The sequence below is a fragment of the Orycteropus afer genome, unplaced genomic scaffold (genome assembly GCF_000298275.1).
Source record: "Orycteropus afer afer isolate SDZICR_OR568_19922 unplaced genomic scaffold, OryAfe1.0 scaffold00083, whole genome shotgun sequence".
NCBI lineage: Eukaryota > Metazoa > Chordata > Mammalia > Tubulidentata > Orycteropodidae > Orycteropus > Orycteropus afer.
The window spans coordinates 1656602-1679634 of NW_006921670.1; the positions used below are offsets into that span (position 1 = coordinate 1656602).

At 45.6% G+C, this 23033-nt stretch overlaps 1 protein-coding gene across 1 annotated transcript; it reads left to right on the plus strand.

Annotated features, from left to right (window-relative positions):
* Window positions 1-578: 578 nt before the first annotated feature.
* On the plus strand, window positions 579-22705 carry EIF3L (eukaryotic translation initiation factor 3 subunit L). The gene is made up of 11 exons (XM_042781059.1): window positions 579-589; window positions 854-933; window positions 2816-2877; window positions 6616-6685; window positions 6911-6984; window positions 10855-11026; window positions 12733-12887; window positions 15093-15263; window positions 16104-16601; window positions 21610-21690; window positions 22667-22705. Exons 1-11 carry the CDS (start codon window positions 579-581, stop codon window positions 22703-22705), a joined length of 1413 nt encoding a protein of 470 aa, XP_042636993.1.
* The last annotated feature ends 328 nt before the right edge of the window (window positions 22706-23033 follow it).

Sequence of the window (23033 nt, forward strand, 5' to 3'; positions counted from 1 at the left end):
AAGGAAACAGAAACCTGGTGAAGGAGAGCAGATGAGTAGGGAGTAAATTAGCAGAGAGAAGCATCATGGAACCAACAGAGAAGAGACTTTGAAGGAAAAAGGAAGGGGCAACAGGTGTCAAATGCTCTAGTGAGGTCAAGATGAGAAGAGCCAATTGAATTAGAGCGTCCTTGGTAACTTTAGTGAGGTTAGTCTGTAGTGTGAGAAATGAGGATTGGTAAGTTTAGAGGACTTAAAGGTCATCAGGGAACTTTCTGTTTTGTTGTGTTTTCAAGGGGGACCTGAACATGTTCATATGCTGAACTGAAAGAGCTTGAGAAGAGGGAGAGGTCGGGGTGAGGGGAGAAGTTCAGGTAGCTGCTAAGAGGATCAAGAAAAGGAGAATGCACGGAGGCCTGGTCATTGTAGCGTTGTGAGGCACCATGGGCATCAGTGCTTGGGTTGGATGCTATAGGTGTGTTGTGGCATCAGACCACAGTGGGCTGATGTGGTTCCATGTTTGGAGAGGGAACTGGAGGCACAGTGTTCCAGGGAGGGGGCACAGCATGGCTAAAGAATGTTGAGGGCTAATAGGTCTCATGGGGGAACAGTAAGCAGTTAAATACAGCTCAGGTTCCTGTTACAGAGGCAGGAGATGATCCTGAAAAGCTTGGTGATGCCTAACTGATGTTAAAGGTTGACATGAAAGGTGGTCTGAGGTACAGAGTTAGGTTCCAGAAAGCTGCAGCCTTGGGGAGTTCTGGCCCTCAGCTATTTCCACGGTAGCTGCCCCTCTCTTGAGTCTGAGATGTGAGGGTTGGCTTTCAGGTCCTTCTTGTTTTAGAGTTCTGGACTTTTTCTGTTTGGCTTTCAGCTGGACCAAGCTGACTGAAAGATTCTTCAAGAATACACCTTGGCCTGAGGCGGAAGCCATTGCGCCGCAGGTTGGCAACGGTAGGTGTGATGTTTGTGTGCTGTGTACTGGATGGGATTCTGTTGCTGGGGGTGTGCATCCTGCAAGAGTTAGAAAGCCACGGAAGAATGGATGTTAGATGGTTACAAACAGGAGATCCAAGTTTCTAGGACCTAAAGCTTGTGTGAAGAATAAAGAGAATAGAAAACTACAAAATCAAATTAATTGGGGGCCATTAGCAAATTCATGAGAGTGTATGTCTCTTTTCCTTACCGTTTTATTTTCCTAGGGTTTGGTGCATAGTAGGCACTTAAATACTTACTCAGTGAAGGTTGAATAAAGAAAGAGGGTCAAAGATCTCTTATAACATGGTGAGAACTGAAATAGAGATCTTTGTCCGGTTTCCATTTCCCTCTGATTTTGGGGGTTGTCACATCTCTGGAATGGACTTTCTTGTCCTCTTCTACCTCTCTAGGTGTCCTGTAACAGGCCTTCCCCAAGACTGTCTTGAGAATACTCTTCTTCCTTGCAGTCTCTGCCTCTAGTTGGCAGGAGTTTCTTCACTCTCTGAGTTCCCCCAGCACTTTGTTTTCACCTAGAGGAGTTGGAATCATTTTGCATGCGTGCTGTGGGAAAGGTCCTTAGCAGCAGGTGATGTTTCTCATTCGTGAATCCCTACGGTTCTTAGCTCAAGAGCATTCAGTGAAATAAATGGAGTTGTGTATCTCTGGATAGATCGCTTCACCTCTGCAATGGATGTTAGGAAATTCTGTAAGATAGTCTCTTAAATTCTGTTTTTTGAAAATTAACTGGCTTTTCTGCAGCTTTATTCTTCTGGCATAAGAATTCTAATGGGGGGGCAGTAGTGGTTAAAATGGCAGCTCTTAGCCATCTTTTTGATTATAGCCATCTTAATGGATGGGCAGTGGTATCTCACTGTGATTCTGATTTGCATATCTCTGAAGACTAACGAAGACTCTGTGGGTGGCATAGAAGGTTAAGCACTTGACTACTAGTGAACAGTTGGCATTTTGAACCCACTCAGACATGCTCAGAAGGCAGGCCTGGTAGTCTGCTTCACGGCCTCGAAAACCCTTGGAGCAGCTGCTCTGCACACATGGAGTCCCCTGGAGTCAGGATTGAGTTGACAGCAGTTAGTAACATGCAGTGACCTTGACAGTCTTTTCGTGTGCTTACTGACCATTTGGAGAAATTTTGTTAGAATCCTTTGCCCAGTTTTTAATTGGGTTAATTGTCTTTTTATTGTTGAGTTGTAAGGGTTCTTCATATATTACTGATAAAAGTTGTCTCTCAGGTTCATTATTTGCAGTGTTTTCTCCCATCCTGTGGGTTCTCTCACTTTTTTAATGATGTCCTTTGACTAAGGTATGGGCGGCAGGCTCATCTTCATTCTTTGGCATGTGGACCTCTAGTTGTCCCAGCACCATTTGTCGAAAAGACTTCTTTCCCTGTTGATTTCTTGGCACTCTTCTCACAAATCAATTGATCTTGTAATGTAAAGGCTTATTTCTGAACTCTCAATTCTATCCATGTATGTGTTTCTCCTCGTGTCAATACCACACAGCCTGGGTAACTATATTTATAGTAAGTTTTGACATTGGAAGGTGTACATCCTCAACTTTGTGCTTTTTTTCAAGATTGTTTGGACAACTGGTTGGCAAAAGCCTCTAAATGGTGAAGGGAAAGGAGTCTGAGATTAGGGTGAGGTTGAAAGAGGAGGATGAGAAATGAATTTTCTCGTTGCATGTATTCTTAGGGTATAAGCGTAAGAGTTCAGATGTTATTTAGTCGCTAGTCATGTTTATCCTTTGATACCCTTCCCCTCCTGAAGGGATGAAACTGCCAGGAGACCCTGGATAGTGTTTTACGGGTTACTAAAGCACCCTCTGCCATCTCTTTCAGATGCTGTCTTCCTGATTCTGTACAAAGAATTATACTACAGGCACATATATGCCAAAGTCAGTGTGAGTATCTCAGTATGGCTTACGGTGTTCTCAGCTGTGCCTTGTGCTCCTAGAACACAGCCACTAGTTTCTGTTTTCTGTGTTTAAGGGTGTCCATTACGTTTTCTCTACTTTTAAGAAATGGCAGAGAAAGTTTGAACTCAGGATGCTGGGTGTTGGTTCCAGACAAACTGTAACACTCACTGGTCTGTCTGTTCTAACGTTTAAATTTCACCATCCTCGCTGCTCTAGTTCTCGACTGGGTGCTCTTCACTGTGCACTGGACTACACGCTGCCCTCCTGAGGTATTCCTCAGCCCTTCTGCCGCTGCTTGGAGAGCCCTTCCTGTTTCCGTTCAGTGCATCGCTGCTGAGCGTCCACGCTCTGAAATGCCCGTAACACGCGTTCCAGATGCACATCTCCACATCTCTGTTCCTCACAGTGATCCTGTGGAGTTGGCCAATGGGGTGTAAAGAGGTTACTTGTCAAATTCATGCAACAAGTAAAGGGTAAATCTCCTTGAACCTAGGGCCAGTTGTAACACCAGTGTTTTTTCTACTACACGTCCTTGACTTTTGGCAATTGCTGAATTCTTCTCTTCATTATTTCTAAATTTCAGGATGCTCCAAGTCTCTTAAAATGCCCCCTATATTATCTGTAGTGACTTCAATCTTTCCTCAATCTCAGTCTCTCCACTGAAGTCCAGACTTGTCTATCCATCTGTCTTAACATCTCCAGTTGGCCGGCTGGCTGGTAAATATTTCAAGCTTAACATGTCCAAAACTGAATTCCTATTTTTCTCTAAGCCTCTTGGTCCCATGTTCATCTCAGTATATGGTGCCACCAGTTATTTAGACTGAAAATCATGGCCTCATTCTTGAGTTTTCTCTCACTCTCCATCTGGCCTCACAACAAATCTAATTGGCCAGACCTGTCTTTGGCGTACTTAAAACCAGCCACTTATCACCATCAGTGCGCCTACTCTTATATAAGTCATTGTCATCTCTTGTCTAATCTTCTGCAGTAGCTACTAGGCTGATCAGTGTCTACTTCAGTCTTGCCGCCTTAAAGTTTGTTTTCATCATAGTAACCAGGATGGTCTGTTTGAAATACAAGCCTCACCCCCTTCCTCTCAATCCCACCGTGCCTTTCCATCATGCTTAGAATCAAATCCCAATCTTAGCCACAGCCCTACTTGATCAGGCTCCTGACCCCTTGCTAGTTTCATTTTCTGTAACTTTCCCTCCTCGCTGTGGGCTCTTGGCCATACTCAGGCATTTCAGAGCACTTGCCACTAGCTGACATTACTTACTTGTTCACTTTGCCCACTAGAAGGTAAGCTTAATGAGGGCAGAGTCTTTGTTGTGATAGCTGTTAAATCTGGTGGCTAGAATTAGTGTGATTGATGATGATGACACGGTATCTGTATTGAGCACATGAGCTTGTGGGTATGTGTAAATGAAGGAAGCTGGCCCTGTGACCTTTCCTTGGAGTAGTTCCATTTAAGGAGGTCCTAGCTCCTCAGTTACTTACCTCTCATCCTCTCGGGACCACTTGACCACAGGAGCCTCCATCAGTGGTAGAAGCTGGAGGAATTCTTGTTGCCAAAGTAATGCAGGAGACCATGTTTTGGTGGCATCTCGGTGGGGTCTCTGACTCCCTTATCTGATAGAAACTAAAGATTTCTTGTGCTTGGTGGGCTTCGTGAGCTGGGATGAGAATCTTGCCAGCCCTGTGTAATGCTGCTGCTTTGGGAAGACCATGGTGCCAGTGCCCTCGTGTGGCCGTGTTCTAGCTGGTTTTACCACTTCCGATGTTCTGTTTGGTCTGTCAAACATTGTTAGGAGCTGCTGAGTCAGTTCTGACTCTCAGCAACCTTGTGCATGATAAAAACACCACCTAGTCCTGTGCTGTCCTCACAATTGTAGTTAGGTTTGAACCCATTGTTGCAGCCACTGTGTCACTCCATTTTGTTAAGTCTTCCTCTTTTTTGTTGACCCTCTACCTAGCATGATGTCCTTCTCCAGGGACAAGTCCCTCCTGATAATGTGTCCAAAGTATGTGAGATGAAATCTGGCCATCCTTACTTCTAAGGAGCGTTCTGGCTATACTTTTTCCAAGACAGATTTGTTCTTTCTTCTGGCAGCCCATGCTATATTAAGTTCTCTTTCCTAATGCCATAATTCATATCCTTCAATTCTTCTTTAATCTTCCTTATTCATTATCTAAGGAGCTCTGGTAGCGTAGTGCCGAAGGCACTTGACTGCTAACCAGAAGGCTGGCGGTTCAAACCCACCAGCCACTCCTCGGAAGGAAGGTTGGGCAGTCTACTTCCATAGTGATACTGCCTCAGAAACCCAAGGAGGGGTTGCTGTGGGTTGGGTCCGCCTTGATGGCACATAACAACATTCATTATCTAGCTTTTACGTGCACATGAGGCCATTGAAAATACCATGGTTTGGGTCAGATGCACCTTAGCCCTCAAAATGATATATTTGCTTTTTAACATTTTAGAAAGATCTTTTGCAGCAGATTTGCCCAGTGGCTTGTCAGACATATTGTCAAACATAAGTCTTTGAAAGGTGAAGATGTGGCAAGTTTACTGACTGCATAACCTCTCTGTTACATGTCAGACAAGGCACTTTGCCATCCATGACAATGTTTAAAATGCTGAGTGAGTGTTTTTCATTGAACAAGCATTTACTGTGAGAAGCAGTTTAACTACATTTCATTTAAGAGTTGCTTTCATTCCCATTTTCACAGGGAGACTAAATAACTTATCAGAACCCCATGCTTGGTAAATGGTGGAGCTAAGACACCAAGACATTGTTCTTTCTATATCACAGCCACATTGATCATCGTATCCTTCCCAGCTCAGTGCTAAAGTGTTTCTCTGATGCCAGCAATGTAAAGTCTAGGTCAGGGGTCAGCAGACATCTTATAAAACACCACATAGTAAGTATTTCAGGCTTTGAGAACCATAATGCTCTTATGGCAACCACCCAGCTCATCATTGTAACCGTCATAGAAATTATGTGACAAGCAGGTGTGGCTGTGTACCAGTAAAACTTATTTACAAAAGCAGGTGGTGAGCTGGATTTGGCCTGTGGGCTTTGAGTAGCTGACTAGTTTAGGTTCTTGTTTGACACACAGACTGCAATCCTGGCTCACGGTAGCTGCCTTTTTCTTATCCTCCCCACCCTTCAGGCACCACGGCCCTACCTCTTTGCTTTTACTCGTACTGCTTTTCTAAGCAACACACCTTCCCTGTCTCTCTCATCTGCTTCGCTGGACATGCATGCCTATTTTTCAGGGACCAGTTGAGGTCTGTGTGCTTAACTCCTGACCGTTGTGGTCTGCGGTGTTCAGTGCCTCTTGAACCGCTATGGCACTTGTCTCTGACACGAGTGCTCCCTGCTATCAGAAGAAGACAGACGCTGATTCTCCTGTGTTTATGTTCAACCCTCATGATAGGCCATGAATAAGACACACAAAACCAGCACATGCATTGCCATCAAACTGATCACAACTCATAGTGACCCTGTATGACACAGTAGAACTGCTCCATAGGGTATCCCAGGCTGTAATCTTTACAGAAGCAGATTGCCCCATTTTTCTCCCATGGATTAGCTAGGGGGTTCAAACCACTGACCTTTCAGTTGGGAGCTGAGTGCTTTAACTTCTGTGCCACCAAGCCTCTTAGAATAAGACTCATTTAAATTGAACATCTGTATTCTGATGTCTGTCTTCTCTTTGCAGGGGGGACCCTCATTGGAGCAGAGGTTTGAATCCTATTACAACTACTGTAATCTCTTCAACTACATTCTTAGTAAGTATGAGAATTGGGCCAAGTGGTAAGTGAGGTTTTGATGAGGACCATTGTGGCCTCCAGCTCGTTCAGCAGGATTTTAAGTGGGGAGGAAAGTCTGTGACTCACGATCATTTTAAGAAAGAAATTATAAATAAACCTGCAGCCTTACTGAATGGGCAGAGTTCTTGCTGCCAACCTGACTTCTCTGTGATTTGGGGTAAAATGAATGCTGTTCCTGTGCAGATGCTGATGGTCCTGCTCCCCTTGAACTGCCCAACCAGTGGCTCTGGGACATCATCGACGAGTTCATCTACCAGGTATTTGGTCCGCCTTGGCCCAAGGTGAAGTCCCCGGGTTGGAAAACTGGCTCCCGCAAGGAGCAGCTGCTTCCATTGTTTGTGGTGTTGAAAAGATGGCAGGGCATAAAAATATGCCTGTGGCAGTGGGCACCCACGTCAGTTGGAGGATTTTCTAAAGTAGTAGTGAGGCCTGCAAGCTCCAGATAAGAAAGTGGAGATTAGGAGAGCGGATTTTCTGACTTCCCCAAAACTCTTAACCTGGGAGGTGGTCTGGCAGGAAGAACACAGGCTTCACAAGCTTTGGAGCCTGGGAGAAGTGGGCTCCAGTCTAGGGGCTGCCACCTGGTAGTTTTGTAACCATGACGTGTCGTTTACAGCCTTTGAGTCTCACTCTCTTTGCCAGCAAAACAGATATTTTATCTTGATTGTGGTGGTGGTCCCTTGGCTGTGTGCTAAGACTATCAGAGTGAAATAGAACGTTTTATCCAAACAAGTCCATGTACCTCAGGGTGCTGTTGTTGAGGTGCCACTGAGAACCAGACCAGCTGCCAGGTCCAGCGATGTGTAGCACCAGAGCTGGAAACTCAGGTTTTGCCATTTACTGGATCTTGGCAAATTACCTACCATGCTATGCCTTGGTTTCTATCTCTAAAGCAGAGATTGTGGGGAGGGTTATTGAGGTATTTTAATTTAAAATATAAATATGTACTCATTCACTAATACTTGTATCATAGAACATTTCAGACACATAAAAAAGTGGAGGGAATAGTGTGATGGACCCCCATAGTCCGATCTCCCAGCATCAGCAGTTGCCACCTCACGGCCGTCTTCTTCATCTGTACCCCTTCTCAGCTTCCCCTTCCTCCCTGGCTTTTCTCGTTCTTCACACGTATAGTCCAGTGATGTTAATTGTGTTTGTCACGTTGTGCAGCCCTCACCATTATCCATGTCCACATTTTTCCATCATGGAAGGTTTCTCATTTAGAATGTTATTTGAGCACTGTGGGCCGCAGACATTGTGGGTGGACGGAGGGCTGGAGATCAGTTGTGACAGAGGCACACTGCCTAAGCTTACGAGTCAGAGCCTTTCTCCAGTGGAGACCACAGACCGCACTAGCTTGGTTCACCCTCCAGCTCCTGGCTTATGTGAGCCCCTTGGCGTAACTTCACATGGCTAGCAGTCCTGCTGACTCACAGTAATTCAAGGAGGATCATTAGTGCTGAGGTTCTTCATCCTTTTAAGAGAATTGTAATCCCCTGGGCTTAGCTGGTGTTCTCTTAAGGTGCTTGATGAAAGTGCTTTCTGCTTCTAACAGACGTCTGTCACGTGAGGGGCAGAAAATAACCAGATGTCATTCTTCCCAGCTAGGCAAATGCCACTCTGGCCCAGTGGCTCTTCCTGCCACCACCACCCCCACACTTATACAAATAATAAATATGTTAACGGTTGTTGCTTTTTAAAAAAAAAAAAAACAAACTACTGTTAAGGTGCCTACCTTCCTTATCTTTGCGGAGGCATTAATTCTTATCTGGAAGGATTGGTACCTCGTTGGTATTTCTCAGGCATTTATATAAGCATGTACATCATTGAAGAAATGGTGTCATACTCTCTTGTGCAGTTTGGTCTGACTTGGACCACTTTTCCGTGTCTACGTACGTACCTGTCTTGTTTTTTTGCTGCAATGTACACAATATGAGAGTCCTGCTTCTCTGAGTAGAAATGCTTGAGTTTTCTGTTTTCACTGTCATGAATAGTATCTTCATATGTGTTACATGTAGGTATATCTTTAGGGATCACAGTCTAGAGGCAGAATTATTGGTTGAAGGATACTTTAAAAATTTTTTATTCAACTTTATAGAGACATAATTTATGTACAATAGAGCATAGCAATTGTAATTACATAATTGATGAAGTTTGACATCTAAGTGATGGTCAGTCAGTGTTCTTTGCCTGATTTCCTAATGAGTTTTTTTTTTTTTTTAATAGGAATTTTTTATCTTCTAGATGTTAATCTTTGTTTATTGTAAATTTGGAAAGTTATCCTATACTGTTAGAGGAAGATAATACTAGATAATAGAGTTGAAAAGAGATCTTAGCTCATCTAGGACCTAAATACTAGGTCACTGATTTCCAAACCTGAGTGCACCCCTGGATCAACCAGGGAGCCTTCTGAGATTCTGAGGAGGTAGGTCTGTTGGAGTACTCTTCGAAATTCTGAGGAGGTAGTCTGTTGCAGTACTCTTCAAGTGACTGACGGAGCCAGCCCAGCACTGGTCTCAGGTAGAACCATTCTCCCCGACAAGTACTTGTGACACGACCCCTGGGTGTGTGTCTTACCCTTGGCCGGTTCTGTGGTTAGTACAGAGGTGACTCAGGCTGAGTTTCTGTCCTGGGGGGTTACTATTTGTGGTTCTCACCCTGGGATGGCGTAGCCACTTGTACTCTGGTATAAGATTGCCTGTGGGGATCCTGGCAGCCAGGTTAGTGGCGCTGTGAGGGTCTGAGACGTTATGTGACTAGGCTCTGTTTGCTTCCAGCTTGAATGTTGTTTTCTACAAACTACCACAGTCTTACAGAATTTTAAAAATATACATTTCATTGTATTTTAGGGGAAAGTTTACATAGCAAATTAGATTCCCATTTAATAATTGTTATACAATTCTTGTTCTGTAATGTTGGTTACATTATTTCCTTTCTTTTTTGTCTCCATTAGTCTGGCTTCCCTGCCCCACCTTCTCAGCTTTGTTTTAGGAAAATGCTGACCGTTTGGTCTCATGCAGTTTTTAAGGGAGCCCATTATTAACAAGTGATACTGTTTATTTTATTAGCCAGTCTATTATTTGGATAAAAGGTGGTCACCAAAAGTGGCTTTAGTTCCAAGTTCAAAGGGTATCTTAGGGCATTAGTCTCGAGGTTCCTCTATAGTCTCTCGGTCCAGTAAGTCTGCCTCCCCCTAGACAGGCACGGGAATTTTTGATCTTGGTTTCTTTCATTCTCCTTTGTTCAGGTGAGTAGACGCCAATAGTTGTATCTTAGATGGCTGTTCGCAAGCTTAAGACCTCAGATGCTACTCATAGAATTAGGACAGTAGGGCATTGTTTTCATGAACTGTGTTAGGCTAATTGACCATATTGTCCCGACAGCTGTGGTCTCAAGCTTTCAGACCCATGAGATGTTTGGTTATGTTTTGGTTGTTGTTGTTGTTGTTATGTGCCGTCGAGTCGGCCCCGACTCATAGTGACCCCTCCTTGGGTTTCCGAGGCAGTATCACTACGGAAGTAGGATCGCCCAGCCTTCCGTCCAAGGAGTGGCTGGTGGGTTTGAACCGTCAGCCTTCTGGTTAGCAGGCAAGTGACTTAGCCACTATGCTACCAGAGCTCCTAGTACCCATAACTCTGCCTCCTATGTAGTTTTTTATACATATGAATATATACGCAGCACACATAAATGTAGCATACACACATACCTACAGATACACCTGTACATGCACACTCGTATATTTACTCAGCCAGGTTCTGTGCGTTCGTGTACATACACATGCATACTTGTCTGCCTGTGTAACCACACACATACTTTTTGGTTGCTGTAATTGTAATCTTAAAGATTTTTACTTAAATGTGGAATAAGTAGCAAACTCAGTAATAAGCTAAATTCATAGCTTGAACAAAGATGTCTGTGAAAAAAGAGTGTACAGAATGGTTTAGAATGAGAAATAATAGGCTCCCATCCCTTTCCTCAGTCCTCTGCCCCTCCCTGAGAGCCACTTAACAGCTGGGGTCCTAGGGGCCCGTCTAGAGCCCTTGGCAGCACCTCCTATCCAGCATGTGGGCTTGGTCCGTCCCTTTGGATTTTTACCACTGTTACATCTCTCCCTGCTTCCTCATCAGTTTCAGTCCTTCAGTCAGTACCGCTGTAAGACCGCCAAAAAGTCGGAAGAGGAGATCGACTTCCTTCGTTCCAATCCCAAGATCTGGAATGTTCACAGTGTTCTCAATGTCCTTCATTCCCTGGTGGACAAATCCAACATCAACCGCCAGCTGGAGGTGTACACAAGCGGAGGTGAGTACCACGGCTGCTGGCTGTGGCCTGTGAGTGGATGGGGCACCACAGGGAGAGAAGCTGCGTCGCTGCCTCTTAGGCCCTGGGCTGCTCTTCGGTGGTTGGGTGTGAACAGTACTTGGGAGCTGATGTTGCTGCTGCTGGCCTTGGCAGCTACAAGGCTGAATCAGCTCTCACTGGGATCTGCATTCCTTTATTTAAATAACACTTCTCAAACTTAATGGGTGTCACAATCCCTTTATACTCTTAGAGTCTTGAGAACTACAAAGAACTTTGTTGACATTGAAAATTGGTTTAGTGAGAAGAATGGTATTGTTGCAGATCTCTTTAGCATCTGGATTACTAGAAGATTTATATTAAAAAAAAAAAAACAAAAAACCATTGCCATCAAGTCAATTCCAACTCATAGTGACCCTGTAGGACAGAGTAGTATGCTCCATAGGGTTTCCAAGGCTGTAAATCTTTACAGAAACAGATTGTCTCATCTTTCTCCTACTGAGCGGCTAGTGGGTTTGAACCATTGACCTTTTGTTTAGCAGCCGAATGCTTTAACCTCTGTGCCACTAGAGCTCCTTCACCAGCAGATAGCTAGATTCATTTCTGCTTCTGCTTCCAGTCTCTTGCAGTGGGCTATTTTGGTTAAAGTGTATGAAGAAATCTGACTTCACAGATACTTAGTTGGAAAAAAGGAGTATTTTAATAGTCTTTTTAGATACTGTGGTGGTTTTTTAGATACCACACCAAACTCAACAAGTGGTCGTTTCATACAGATGAGTCACAGTGTTGAATCTGAAATGTTAGCGAACACTTACTTTGTTACATTAAAGTCCCTTGGTCTGTCCTGCATTTTGAATGGCTTTTTCCTGTGCATGATTTTGTGATACCATGTGTTGGTCATTTGGAAAATATTGGCTTTGTTGAGTTAGAAAGATCTTCTAAGTGTTGGTAATATTTTATTATACAAGAAGAATCACATTTGTTTGTTTTACCACTTGCTTCACCAGACATAACTTTTTTGGGAAGCTCTTGCTCTCAGTATAGCAGATGTAAGTTTTACAGATTCTCATTTTTGCTTAAGAGCTCAAATTTTGTCATTGGCAGCTGTTGGTTGTTTTCCTTGAAGTGTGACAGGCTTGCTTCCTTTGTTTTTGAGAAACTGTCTGCCAGATACCAAATCCACATAACCACGGTTGGCGTGTCAGTCGTCGTTCCAAGTGAAGATGGTGTTCCCTGAGAAAAGTGGTTAGTTCTTTGTGCAGGTGGCCGCTGGCATGGTTTGCTGCCTGCTCAGTGCTGAGTTGTCAGCATTTTGCATCATTGCTTCTGCATCATCACTGCAAATGTCAGCACAGTGGGAGAGACCAATAGCATCTCAGTGTTCCTAGGAAAAGGGCTTTGACTTCAAGGACTTCTGGGAGCAGAGGGATGTTGGTGAATAATGTACTGATGAGAGGGGCCCTTTCATATTCTCAGGTGTGTTGGGACACATAAAAAATTCATTGCCAGTCTGCAAATAGCTTTTGGTAAAGTGAAGATTGGCATAATGCCAGGTGTGCTATTACTTGGTACTCGTTTAAATACAGTTACTCCCTGCTGATGAAGCCTTGGTGGGTGGCAGCAGGTGAAGAGGTCACTGAATGACGGTCATGGGTAGACTTGCCACCCTTCCCTGCCTCCTGCTGAGTGGCCACATGTCTGTCTTTCAGGTGACCCCGAGAGTGTGGCTGGGGAGTATGGCCGGCACTCCCTCTACAAGATGCTTGGCTACTTCAGCCTGGTGGGGCTCCTGCGCCTGCACTCGCTGTTGGGGGATTACTACCAGGCCATCAAGGTGCTGGAGAACATTGAACTGAACAAGAAGGTAAAGGCCCCTTTCTCCAGCCCATCTTCCCTGAGCCAGAATGTCTGCCTACTTCGTGAGAAACTGATCTCCTAGGACAGTTTCAGGGAGAGGAAAGAGGACCCTACCCCAGGCCAATGGCCGGGAGATCTGGACCCAGACAGGATGGCTTCTCTTTACTCTTTTCTTTTCTTTTTTTGCTTTTATTGTTGAGAAAACATATACAAGACATTTGCCAACATAACTTCCCCATGTACAGCTCAGGGATGTTGATGGCATTTTTCATGTCATGCCATCACTATTGCTATCCTTTTCCAGAATATTCCACTCCCATTAGCATCAACTCAGTGCCCCGCAAAGGTTCCCCTTTTCCGCTTTCCTTCTACCCGTGGTAACCACTGATAATCTTTGGTTTCTGTACATGTGTATGTGTTATATATATATGTATATATATTCCTTCTCCCCAACTTACGTGGGAATTTAGCCTCCCCTCCTTCCCTATCCCTGGTAACCAACAAAGAAAATTTCCTTACATGTATAAATGTTTCCTTGGCTTTTTATAATAGTTGACTAATACAACATTTGTCCTGTAATTGACTTATCTCACTTAGTGTAATGTCCTCCAAGTTCATCCACGTTACGTGGTGTTTTGCAGATTGTTAGGGTTGTGTAGTATTCTGTTGTATGTATATATCATTGTTTATTTGTCCATTCCTTGGTTAATGGCACGTAGGTTGTTTCCATCTCTTTGCTGTTGTGAATGGTGCTGTGATGAACATGGGTGTGCATGTATCTGTTCATGTCCTGCCTCTCACTTCTTTAGGATATCTACCTAGTAACGGGATTGCTGGATCAAACTTTTTAAGGAGTCGCCATACCGACTTCCACAGTGGTTCTATCATTTTTCAGTCTTCTGTTTTCTGTTTAATAGCACTTTCAACAGACTCAGCAGCCTTTTGATTCTGTTTTCATAGAAATAATATGGCAGATTTTTATCATTCAGGGTTTGCTAGTCTTAAAAAATGAACTTGAAGAATAACTTCTTAGATGGACAGGTATTGACACATGATTGTGGTGCTTTTTCTTGACACAGAGAGAAAAATTGTTTGTGTTAATTATGATAAATATGCAGGTAATAAAATCATGGAACGTGTGGCCAGTTGCCTCCAGGAACAGCTTCTTCCTTTGCTGTGAGACAGGAACTGGATGGTGTTTGCCACTGTGCCTGAATGTTAAGTCTTAAAATTTAAGTAGTAAAGAGTGCCTCCCTCGAGCAGTGTGCTCTTTTAGGGCCTGTGTGGCATCGGTGTGACAGGTAACAACTTGATGGGTTAGAGAGGAAACCTGGCGAGTACATGTCCGTGAGGGGGGCAGCCTGGAAGAGGACGGTGGGAGTCCTTGCACAACTTGACGAATGTTGTCAGTGCCACAGATTGGCCGTGTAGAAATGGGTCAGCGTGCGGTTTGCTGTGTGTAGTCTCAGCAACAACAAAATGATTCTTTTTAAAGTTTGCCATTTCGGCAATCTTCTTGTGTCATTCGGTGACATTGATTATTTGTCGTGTTGTTCTTCCGTCACCCTTGACAGAAGTTCATTGCCGAGCGTTGGGTTTTCCTTACCCTCTCCTGCCCTTCCACCCTACTTCCTGCCCTTGGTAACCTAGTAAACGTTGGTCTCTGTGCACTTTTCTGTTCGAAATGTTTCACGTAAGTGGGATCATGTAATGCTTGTCCTTTCCGTGACTGGCTTTAGTTCACTCCGCATGGTATTTCAAGGGTCATCCATGTTGTACCTTTTATCAGGACTTCATTTCTCCTTATGGCGGAGTAACACTCCATCGTGTGTATGAACCACAGAAAATAGGTATTTTTTTATTTGGCTTTTGCTGTGTGCCTTTCTGCCTGTCTGCTCTTTTTTAAGGTTTATTTGGGAAGCGAGGAAGAATGTGAGACTGCATGAAGAGTTTTAGAGCGGGTAGAGATTTTGGGGTCATCGGGGCCAGCCCTTTGCTCTTCCTGTTAAGAGGAAGGAGCCCTCAAATCGTGCCACTTAATCAATGAACAGGATGACCTGTTGTCAGGTCCTCTAACTCCATAGCCATGGTTTGCCCTGGGTAGTTCAGGGGCTCTGCAGGGGAATGTCAGCATCACCAACTTCCAGGTCTTATCAGAGGTGCACTGACCTTGGGGCTCACGGCTGCTGCTTGCTTCCACCTCTTTCCACAGAGCATGTACTCCCGGGTCCCAGAATGCCAGGTCACCACGTACTATTACGTCGGTTTTGCGTACTTGATGATGCGCCGCTACCAAGATGCCATCCGAGTCTTCGCCAACATCCTCCTCTACATCCAGAGGACCAAGAGCATGTTCCAGAGGACCACGTACAAGTATGAGATGGTGAGGGGCCTTGTTACCTGTGGCCATTCTCATCTGCTCACCCCATGGCCAAAAGTTTTTGGTCAACGCCATCCCAAATTGTCTTATTTTCTAAGCATTCCTGTTAATGACTTCTGTTACTTCAAATTGTTAACACTTTGACAGTAAGGGTGCTGTCTTCTCTTTTACTTTCACTCCCTGGTAGTGCCCAGTGCCTTACATTTATTTACTCAGCAGCAGTTTGTTGAGTGATCACTATGTGCCAGGCAGCAGGATGTTTACATAGTAAGGTAGATGTGGAGAACCTTTAAGGGGTTTGTCATTGAGGATGGGCAGGTGTGTATAGTGTAGGGTTGTACACATGTGTAGGTGTGTATAGAGGATGAGCAAAGGCGGTGAGACTTGAGAGCATCATGATGTGGCCACACAGTCAACCATTTTGGCTAGAGGGGAGTGGGACAGGAGTTTCAGGAGTAACCTTGATTACTCAGGTAACATGCTTAGTTTTTTGAGGGGTGGGGGTAGATTGAGGTGCCTTGAGAGGTTTCCGGGTGACTTGATCATAACTAGTGTGGGAGCTGACCTTGCAGTAATATGTGGGGTGGATTGAATAAGGTAGATAGATGTTTGAGTAAAGAATCCAAGTGACAGCTGAGGAGGACCTGGAACTGGGGAATTCAGTGGAACAAGAGGGAGGGTTGGAAGAGGCGTTGGGAAGGCTGACTGAGCAGTGCGAGAAGAGGAGGGCAGAGAGCTGCCCCAAGTGCGCCTGGGAGGAGAGGGCCCCACTGTTAGGGGCACCTCAGAAGGTCCGTTCATTGTGCTCCCTGCACGCATCTGTGCCCACTCTTCCCACCCCAGATCAACAAGCAGAACGAGCAGATGCATGCGCTGCTGGCCATCGCCCTTACCATGTACCCCATGCGCATTGATGAGAGCATTCACCTCCAGCTGCGGGAGAAGTACGGCGACAAGATGCTGCGCATGCAGAAGGGTGACCCGCAGGTCTACGAGGAGCTCTTCAGCTACTCCTGCCCCAAGTTCCTGTCGCCCGTGGTGCCCAACTACGACAATGTGCACCCCAACTACCACAAGGAGCCCTTCCTGCAGCAGCTGAAGGTGTTTTCGGACGAGGTGCAGCAGCAGGCCCAGCTCTCCACCATCCGCAGCTTCCTCAAGCTGTACACCACCATGCCTGTGGCCAAGCTGGCCGGCTTCCTGGACCTCACCGAGCAGGAGTTCCGCATCCAGCTTCTGGTCTTCAAGCACAAGATGAAGAACCTGGTGTGGACCAGCGGCATCTCTGCCCTAGATGGTGAATTTCAGTCGGCCTCCGAGGTGGACTTCTACATCGATAAGGTATGGTTGCCACTGGCTGGGTTCTTGGGGGTACTTGCTGCTCTGCTGTTCAGCAGCTGATGGCGGTCAAGCACCCACTTCCTTCTGTGCACTGTTCCAGGCATTTGTGAACAAAATCAACTGAGATTCCTGCTCTTGTGTTGCTTACGTTCTAGTGAGGACAGGTACACAGTAGGCGGTAAACATTGTAACTAAGCAAATGATGTGGTGACTTATAAGTTGCCAAGTGTTACGGAGCAGGGGGGCGGCGCGAGTGGCAGTGTTAAATGAGGTGATCCGGATGGGTTTTGTTGAGAAAGTGAAGTTCAGAAACTTGAAGGAAGTGAAAGTGAGGGGGTTGGCCAAGCAGTATCTGGGGGAAGAGCATTCAGGCGGTGGGAACAGCTAGAGCAAAGGCAAGAGCAAGCCCTGGGGTGTGAAGGACGCTGGAGTGGCCTGAGCGAGGCGGCCCTGCTAGGGAGTGAGGTCAGAGGAAAGGGGAGGAAGAGAGACGTCTTGTTGACTGCGGGGCGGACTGGGGTGGACGCCTGCAAGTGCGAGGCCAGCGGAGGGTTGGTTGCTGTGATGAGCAGCTAGAGGTCACTTGGTGAAAAGTAGTGGTTTGGATAAGGAGGGGGAGGTGGTGAGGAGTGTTACCTGAACTCCTTTTGCCCTTTTTAAATGGTTTGAGGAGCAACGGCATTGACATTGCAGCTGAATTAGAAAACAGAGTCCTATGGTGACCTTTCCCCGCCTTGATTGCCCCTGTCCACAGTGGGACGAGACATTTCCTCTGGAGCCAGACCCTGGGTCCAAATCATTTTCAGACCTCATCTCTGGCACTTAGGAGCCATGTGGTCGTGAGAAGGTCATGTGGTCTCTGTGCCTTATTGGGGGCAGGTTGGAGAAAGGATGATGATACCAGCAGGAGGGCTCCTGGGGGGGTTGTATGACATGCCACATGTAGGTGTCAGGTGCTTAGAGCAGCAGTCTCTCACAGTGCCTGGGACTGTCAGCTGTGCTGCTGCTGTCACTCATCCTTTCTCCCCGTTAAGAGTTGAACCGAACTTACAAGAAAAAAGACTGGGTGTACACGGTCACCTCATTTGGGGCTTACAGTCCTTTAAGCTTGCGTTTCAAGCCTTATCTTTTTTTCCTGCTGTTCATTTTACATAATTTCGTTCAGTGCACGTGTCTCACCCAGCATTAACGGCAAATTGTCCATATTTTCTCTGGGAGGCTTTTTCCCCACTCAGAAAAAGTGTATGAAAAATTACGAAAGACTAAAGTCTCCCACTTTGGGAGAGAGAGTGCCTTTCCCAATTTTGTGTTCAAGCGAGTGTATGGGGTTGGTTTATAAGTAAACTGTGGTTGAGGTACAATACATATAAATAAAAGTACACAGATAGAAAACGTACAGCTTGTTGCATTTTGCAAAGTGAACACCCCTGTGTAACCGAGAAGTAGAATGTAGTCTCCACAGCCCGCCTTTTGCCCTCACCCAGTGCGGCTGTCACGCTGACTTCTCTCACCATGCCTTAGTGCTGCCTGCTTCTGAACATTGTAGTATGAAGTTACGGCATGTGCTCTTTGTGTCCGGCTTATTTTGCTCAACGATACATTTGAGAGGCTCGCTGGCCAGGGTTGGGTCTGGTGGTGATTCGGTCATGCCCACTGCTCAGTAGTAGTAAGGCCTCTGCTGCAGTTGTTTGCTGCAGTGTATCCATCTTCTGTTGATGGGCGGTTGGGTTACAGAGTGGCTGTCAGTGGTCCCCCTTATGGTTTGGTTTGGTTTATTAAAGTAACATTTTTATTTATGCTTGTGGTTGCATAGCATTATTTCTGGAAGGACACACAAGTGGCCGAATGGGAGGGGAGGCGGGTTGAGGAACAAGGAGGATTTTGTTTTCCCTGTTGTGATTTTAAGTTCATGCTGGATATTTTAAAACCTAATGGGGCCTTTCAGAGAACTGAGTTGCTATTTTGTTTTCTAAAGTTAATAAACTGGATGCCTGGCATCTTCTGTTAGATACCACCCACCTTTGCTCCTCCCCACACACCCGTACACTCGCCAGGGAGGAGCAGGAACCACTGGCAACTTCGGGCCATCTGGGAGGTCTCTGGTATCTCTCATCTGTCTGGGGGTATTCTCAGTCACTGTGGCTTCTGAGTTTCTGTTCCATTCTCCTCCTGGAACTGAATTACGGAGATTAATGTATGTTAGACCTCAGTCTGTCTGTCATGCCACGGTGTCTCTTGAATTCTCCCATGTTTACCTTCCTGTCTCCTCGAAAGTTTTTTTCTTTTGACTGATTGTTGTAGCCATGCGTTTCTTGCAGCTGTTTCTTATGTCCTCTTTTTTTAAAAAACTTATGGTGCCTTATTTTCTTCTGTGCTAGGTTATTTTTATTACCTGTGGTTCATTGTCTTTGAAAAATCGTTGGTATTCTTTAGGTCAGGGTTAACTGTTCATTCCTCTAGAGAATTGCTTTTGCCTCTTCAGGGCCTGGGGACCTTAGTCTGGGACAACCATGAACTGAGCCTGACGTGCCCTGGTCCACTCTGGCAACAAGCCTAGGCTGCCAAAGAGTCACCTTGTGGCTGTAACATCTCATGGATGGGTCGTTTTTCTCCTCCTCCCCCTTGGCTACCTCTGTGTGTGTCGGGAGTGAGGCGGCAGTTGACTTCTGGCTCACCCCGTAGCCTTGGGATGTAACCCTTGAGGTCCCAACTTACTATAGGAGGGTCTTCTGTCAGAGGGGCCCTGGCTTTGGTTAGTCCCCTCAGCCTCACGGCAAGGGCCCCTGTTTTCCGTATTCTCTCAAATAGTTCTTTATTCCTTTCCCAGCTCTTAGATCCTTCCTTAGTCTCTTGTCAGCTCTTTAGTGATTTAAGGAGATTAAAAAAAAATTAATCCTGCATTTTCAGTTGTTTTTAGACACTGGTTGGTCTGTGTAATGTATTACTGGAAATAGAGCTCTTTTTTTTTTCTTTTTTTCTTTTTTAAAGAGATAAGATTCTCATAACATAAACTTCACTATTTTAAAGTATGGGAGCTCTGGTATCATAGTGCCTAAGGCACTTGCACTTGACTGCTAACCAGAAGGCTGGCGGTTCAAACCCACCAGCCACTTCATTTTAAAGTATACAACACCTATCACTGCTGTCTAATCCGAGAACATTTCCATCACCCCAAAAAAGAAACCCCTTACTCGGTAGCACTCTCTCCATCTCCCCCTCCCCAGCCTTGGAAACCACTCGTCTGCTTTCTTTTGTCACCGATTTGCCTGTTCTGGACAGTTCACCTGCATGGAATTATGCAGTATGTGGCTGCTTTTACTTAGAAGACTGTCTGGGTTCATCCGTGGTGTAGCGTGTATCAGTAGTTCACTTCTTTTTCTTGCTGAGTAATATTCCATTGAGCGATAGACCACTCTGTATTGATCCATTCATCAGTTGATGGACGTTTGAGTTGTTTGCACTTTGGGGCTGTGGTAGGTATTGCTGCTGTGAACATTCAGGCACAACTTTGTGTGTGGACATACACTCTAAAATCTCTTGGTAGACACCGGGCATGGAATTGCTGGGTCATAAGGCACAGTTTGTTTTGGAATGTCCATCTTGCTAAACTGAATATCCTTATTAAAATGCCTGGCTTTGGGCAGACTTGGTGTTTGGCAGCCCTTAGCAACCCTTCGCATGAATAACCTCACCAAATGTTCTCAGTGTTTCAAATCATGTTTCTGAAAGTCAAATAAAACCGCCTCCCTTTCACCCCCCAGTATCCTGTCAGCCACCCGAAGTCCTTTTTGAGTGCATTGTCTCAGTGCCTGAGGTAACTTGTTCTTTGGCAGTATCAGTCTCCTGCAGCATCCCCCTGTCATCTCTTAGTGACTGAGTTTTTGCTTTTTAAATCAACCTGTGGAACCATGGTCCTTAGAACAAGAAGGCATTTAAGAAACAGATCCCAGGTTGGGACCTCGTTTTTCTGTTGTATGTTCCTTCCTGCCCAAGCCTAACTAGTCCCAGCTCTCTGTATGGTGGTTTATAAAACACTTCTCCCAGGAATTAACATTGAAGTTGTGCTGTGAGGTCATATTCAAGTCACATTAGTCATGTGCTGCTGAGTTAGACTCAGTTGACGTGGTAAGGTGATACAGGGACAAATTTTCATTTCCTTTACTATACAGCTCATTGAAACATGGTTCATATTTTTGTCTACTTTAATTCAGTTGAGTTAAATGCTAAAGTCCCTGTAGTTAAGAATCTGTTAATTGCATGTTTTTATTTTGCTTATACGGTTTCTCTGTTACTATTCAGGTTAATCTTTGGCAAAATGCTCCTTTTTGATTTTGGGGTTTTTGTTTTGTTTTTGCTTTTCTTTTAATCCTTGACTTGAAAAATCTGTCTAAGAGGTTCTGAAATTTCTTGGGCCTTAACCAAGATTTTGGAGAAATTTTGCAAGTAGATGGTGTTCTATGAAATGTTTTATGAGTTGAAAATTTAAAGACTGATTGAATTTACAAACCCATCAGCAGTATATGAGAAAATAAAACCTGTTTTAAATGTCACTCTGGTGGCGTAGTGCTACTGCTAACCAGAAGGTTGGTGGTTCAAGCCTACCAGCCACTCTGCAGAAGGAAGATTGGGTGATCAATCTACTTTTGTAAGGATTTACCGCCTCAGAAACCCAAAGGGGATTGCCACGAGTCAGAATCGACTCGATGGCAGTGAGTTTGGTTTTTGTTTTTTTATTTTTTAAAGATTCATGTTCATTGAAAAAGACTAGAAAATTAAAAAGTTTACAATAAGAAGATGAGTAATCAGCCTCCGAGAAAGACAGACTACCAGCTGGCGGTGCTGTCCCCGGGCTGGCGTGTTTCGTCGTGGTGGTGTCCTCTGCTCGTGGAAAGCCCTTGTAGAGTCCTCGGCGTCAGGGGTGCCGGCACAGGCCATCAGTGGCGTGTGGGTTAGTGGTCCCGACCCCTCCGTCCTAACTTCCCTTCTCGGCCTCTGCTTTTCCCCACAGGACATGATCCACATTGCAGACACTAAGGTTGCCAGGCGCTACGGGGATTTCTTCATCCGCCAGATCCATAAGTTCGAGGAGGTGAGAGGTCTAAGAGAACAGAGCGTTGGCAGAGGATAGAGTCGGGAACGGCTGGGGACTCTTTTAATTTTGTATCTCTCATTTCTGTTTCCAAGGAAGCCTGAAATTGGCCCTTTAAGTTTCTGAGCTAGACTGGCTGGCTGCTTGGGGTTTGGGGAGAGGGGTTGGGCTGGAGGAGCTGCTGTGTCAGCTTCCTCTGAAGCGTCTCTTTCCAAGATCTCCCTCTGAGGGTGGCCCTCTCTCCCTGGTATTTCCTAATATGGTGGATTCACTGCCTGCTCCTACCCACCCTTCCCACTTGGCAGCTGTTCTCCATCTTAGACAGGTCTGGCCAGTTCCTGTGGGAGGAGGACAGGGAGCCCTGTTTTGACAGACTTGGTGCACCCTGCGTCTTGCCTGAGGAGAAGTGTGGGTCAGGCCAAACGCAAGGGTGCGGGTCCGCTTTCGTGGTCGCAGCTACAGCCGCTGCAGCCTGACGCTCTGAGCCCTCCAGCAGGGGTCGCTGCTCTGCTGTGCTCCGTGCACCAGGCTCCTTCAGGAGGGTGATCCAGGCCCAGTGCCCACTGGACTTCAGACTCCACATCATAGCTGTCAGGGTGCTGGCTGGATCCTGGTCAGTGAAAGGGAGTCAAAATCTGAGTTCCAACCCTGATTCTTCACAGATTAGACTAGTAACCTTGGCCGGTCAAGCCCCTCTGAATCCCTTTCCTTGTCTATAAAATTGGTAAAGGGTATTGGAAGGTGGGGAGGTATGAAGGGCAGAGAGAATGGTCTGCATGGATTGTGTGGGGCCACGTGGGTGTCAGGACAAGGCTTCTAATGGGGCTTTGTGCCCTTAGTGGACACTCAGCTCACACCACGGGCTCCTCCCCTGACTTCAGGGGACGCTGAGAAGTCTCCGACCTAGTCGTCCTGCATGCTATGGGGACAGATGTGGTGGACACCATGTGTCTGACTTGGTTTTCTTTCTTTTCAGCTCAATAGAACCCTGAAGAAGATTGGACAGAGGCCTTGAGCGTATTCTCACATGTGTTAGTCAAGACCTGTTCCGAGGTCCTTGGTGACAGAGTGTGTTTTGCCACTGCGAAGACTTTATCCAGATCTGCTGTAGCTGTCAACTGAGTTGAAATTTATTTGAATTAAGGACAGAAATGTTTTGAGTAGATCTCAGTAAAGGATCTTCTTCTTCGGGACCAGATTTGTTGTCTCATTGCTGGGAGAATCTGGGTGGGTGGCAACACGTGGTCCCCGTGTGTGGTGAAGGTTTACCCGATGTGTCTCTTGTCGGTGTGTAGAGTGGGTTACCTCCTTCATAAGGCACTCTCCCCTGCACAGGGCTCCTT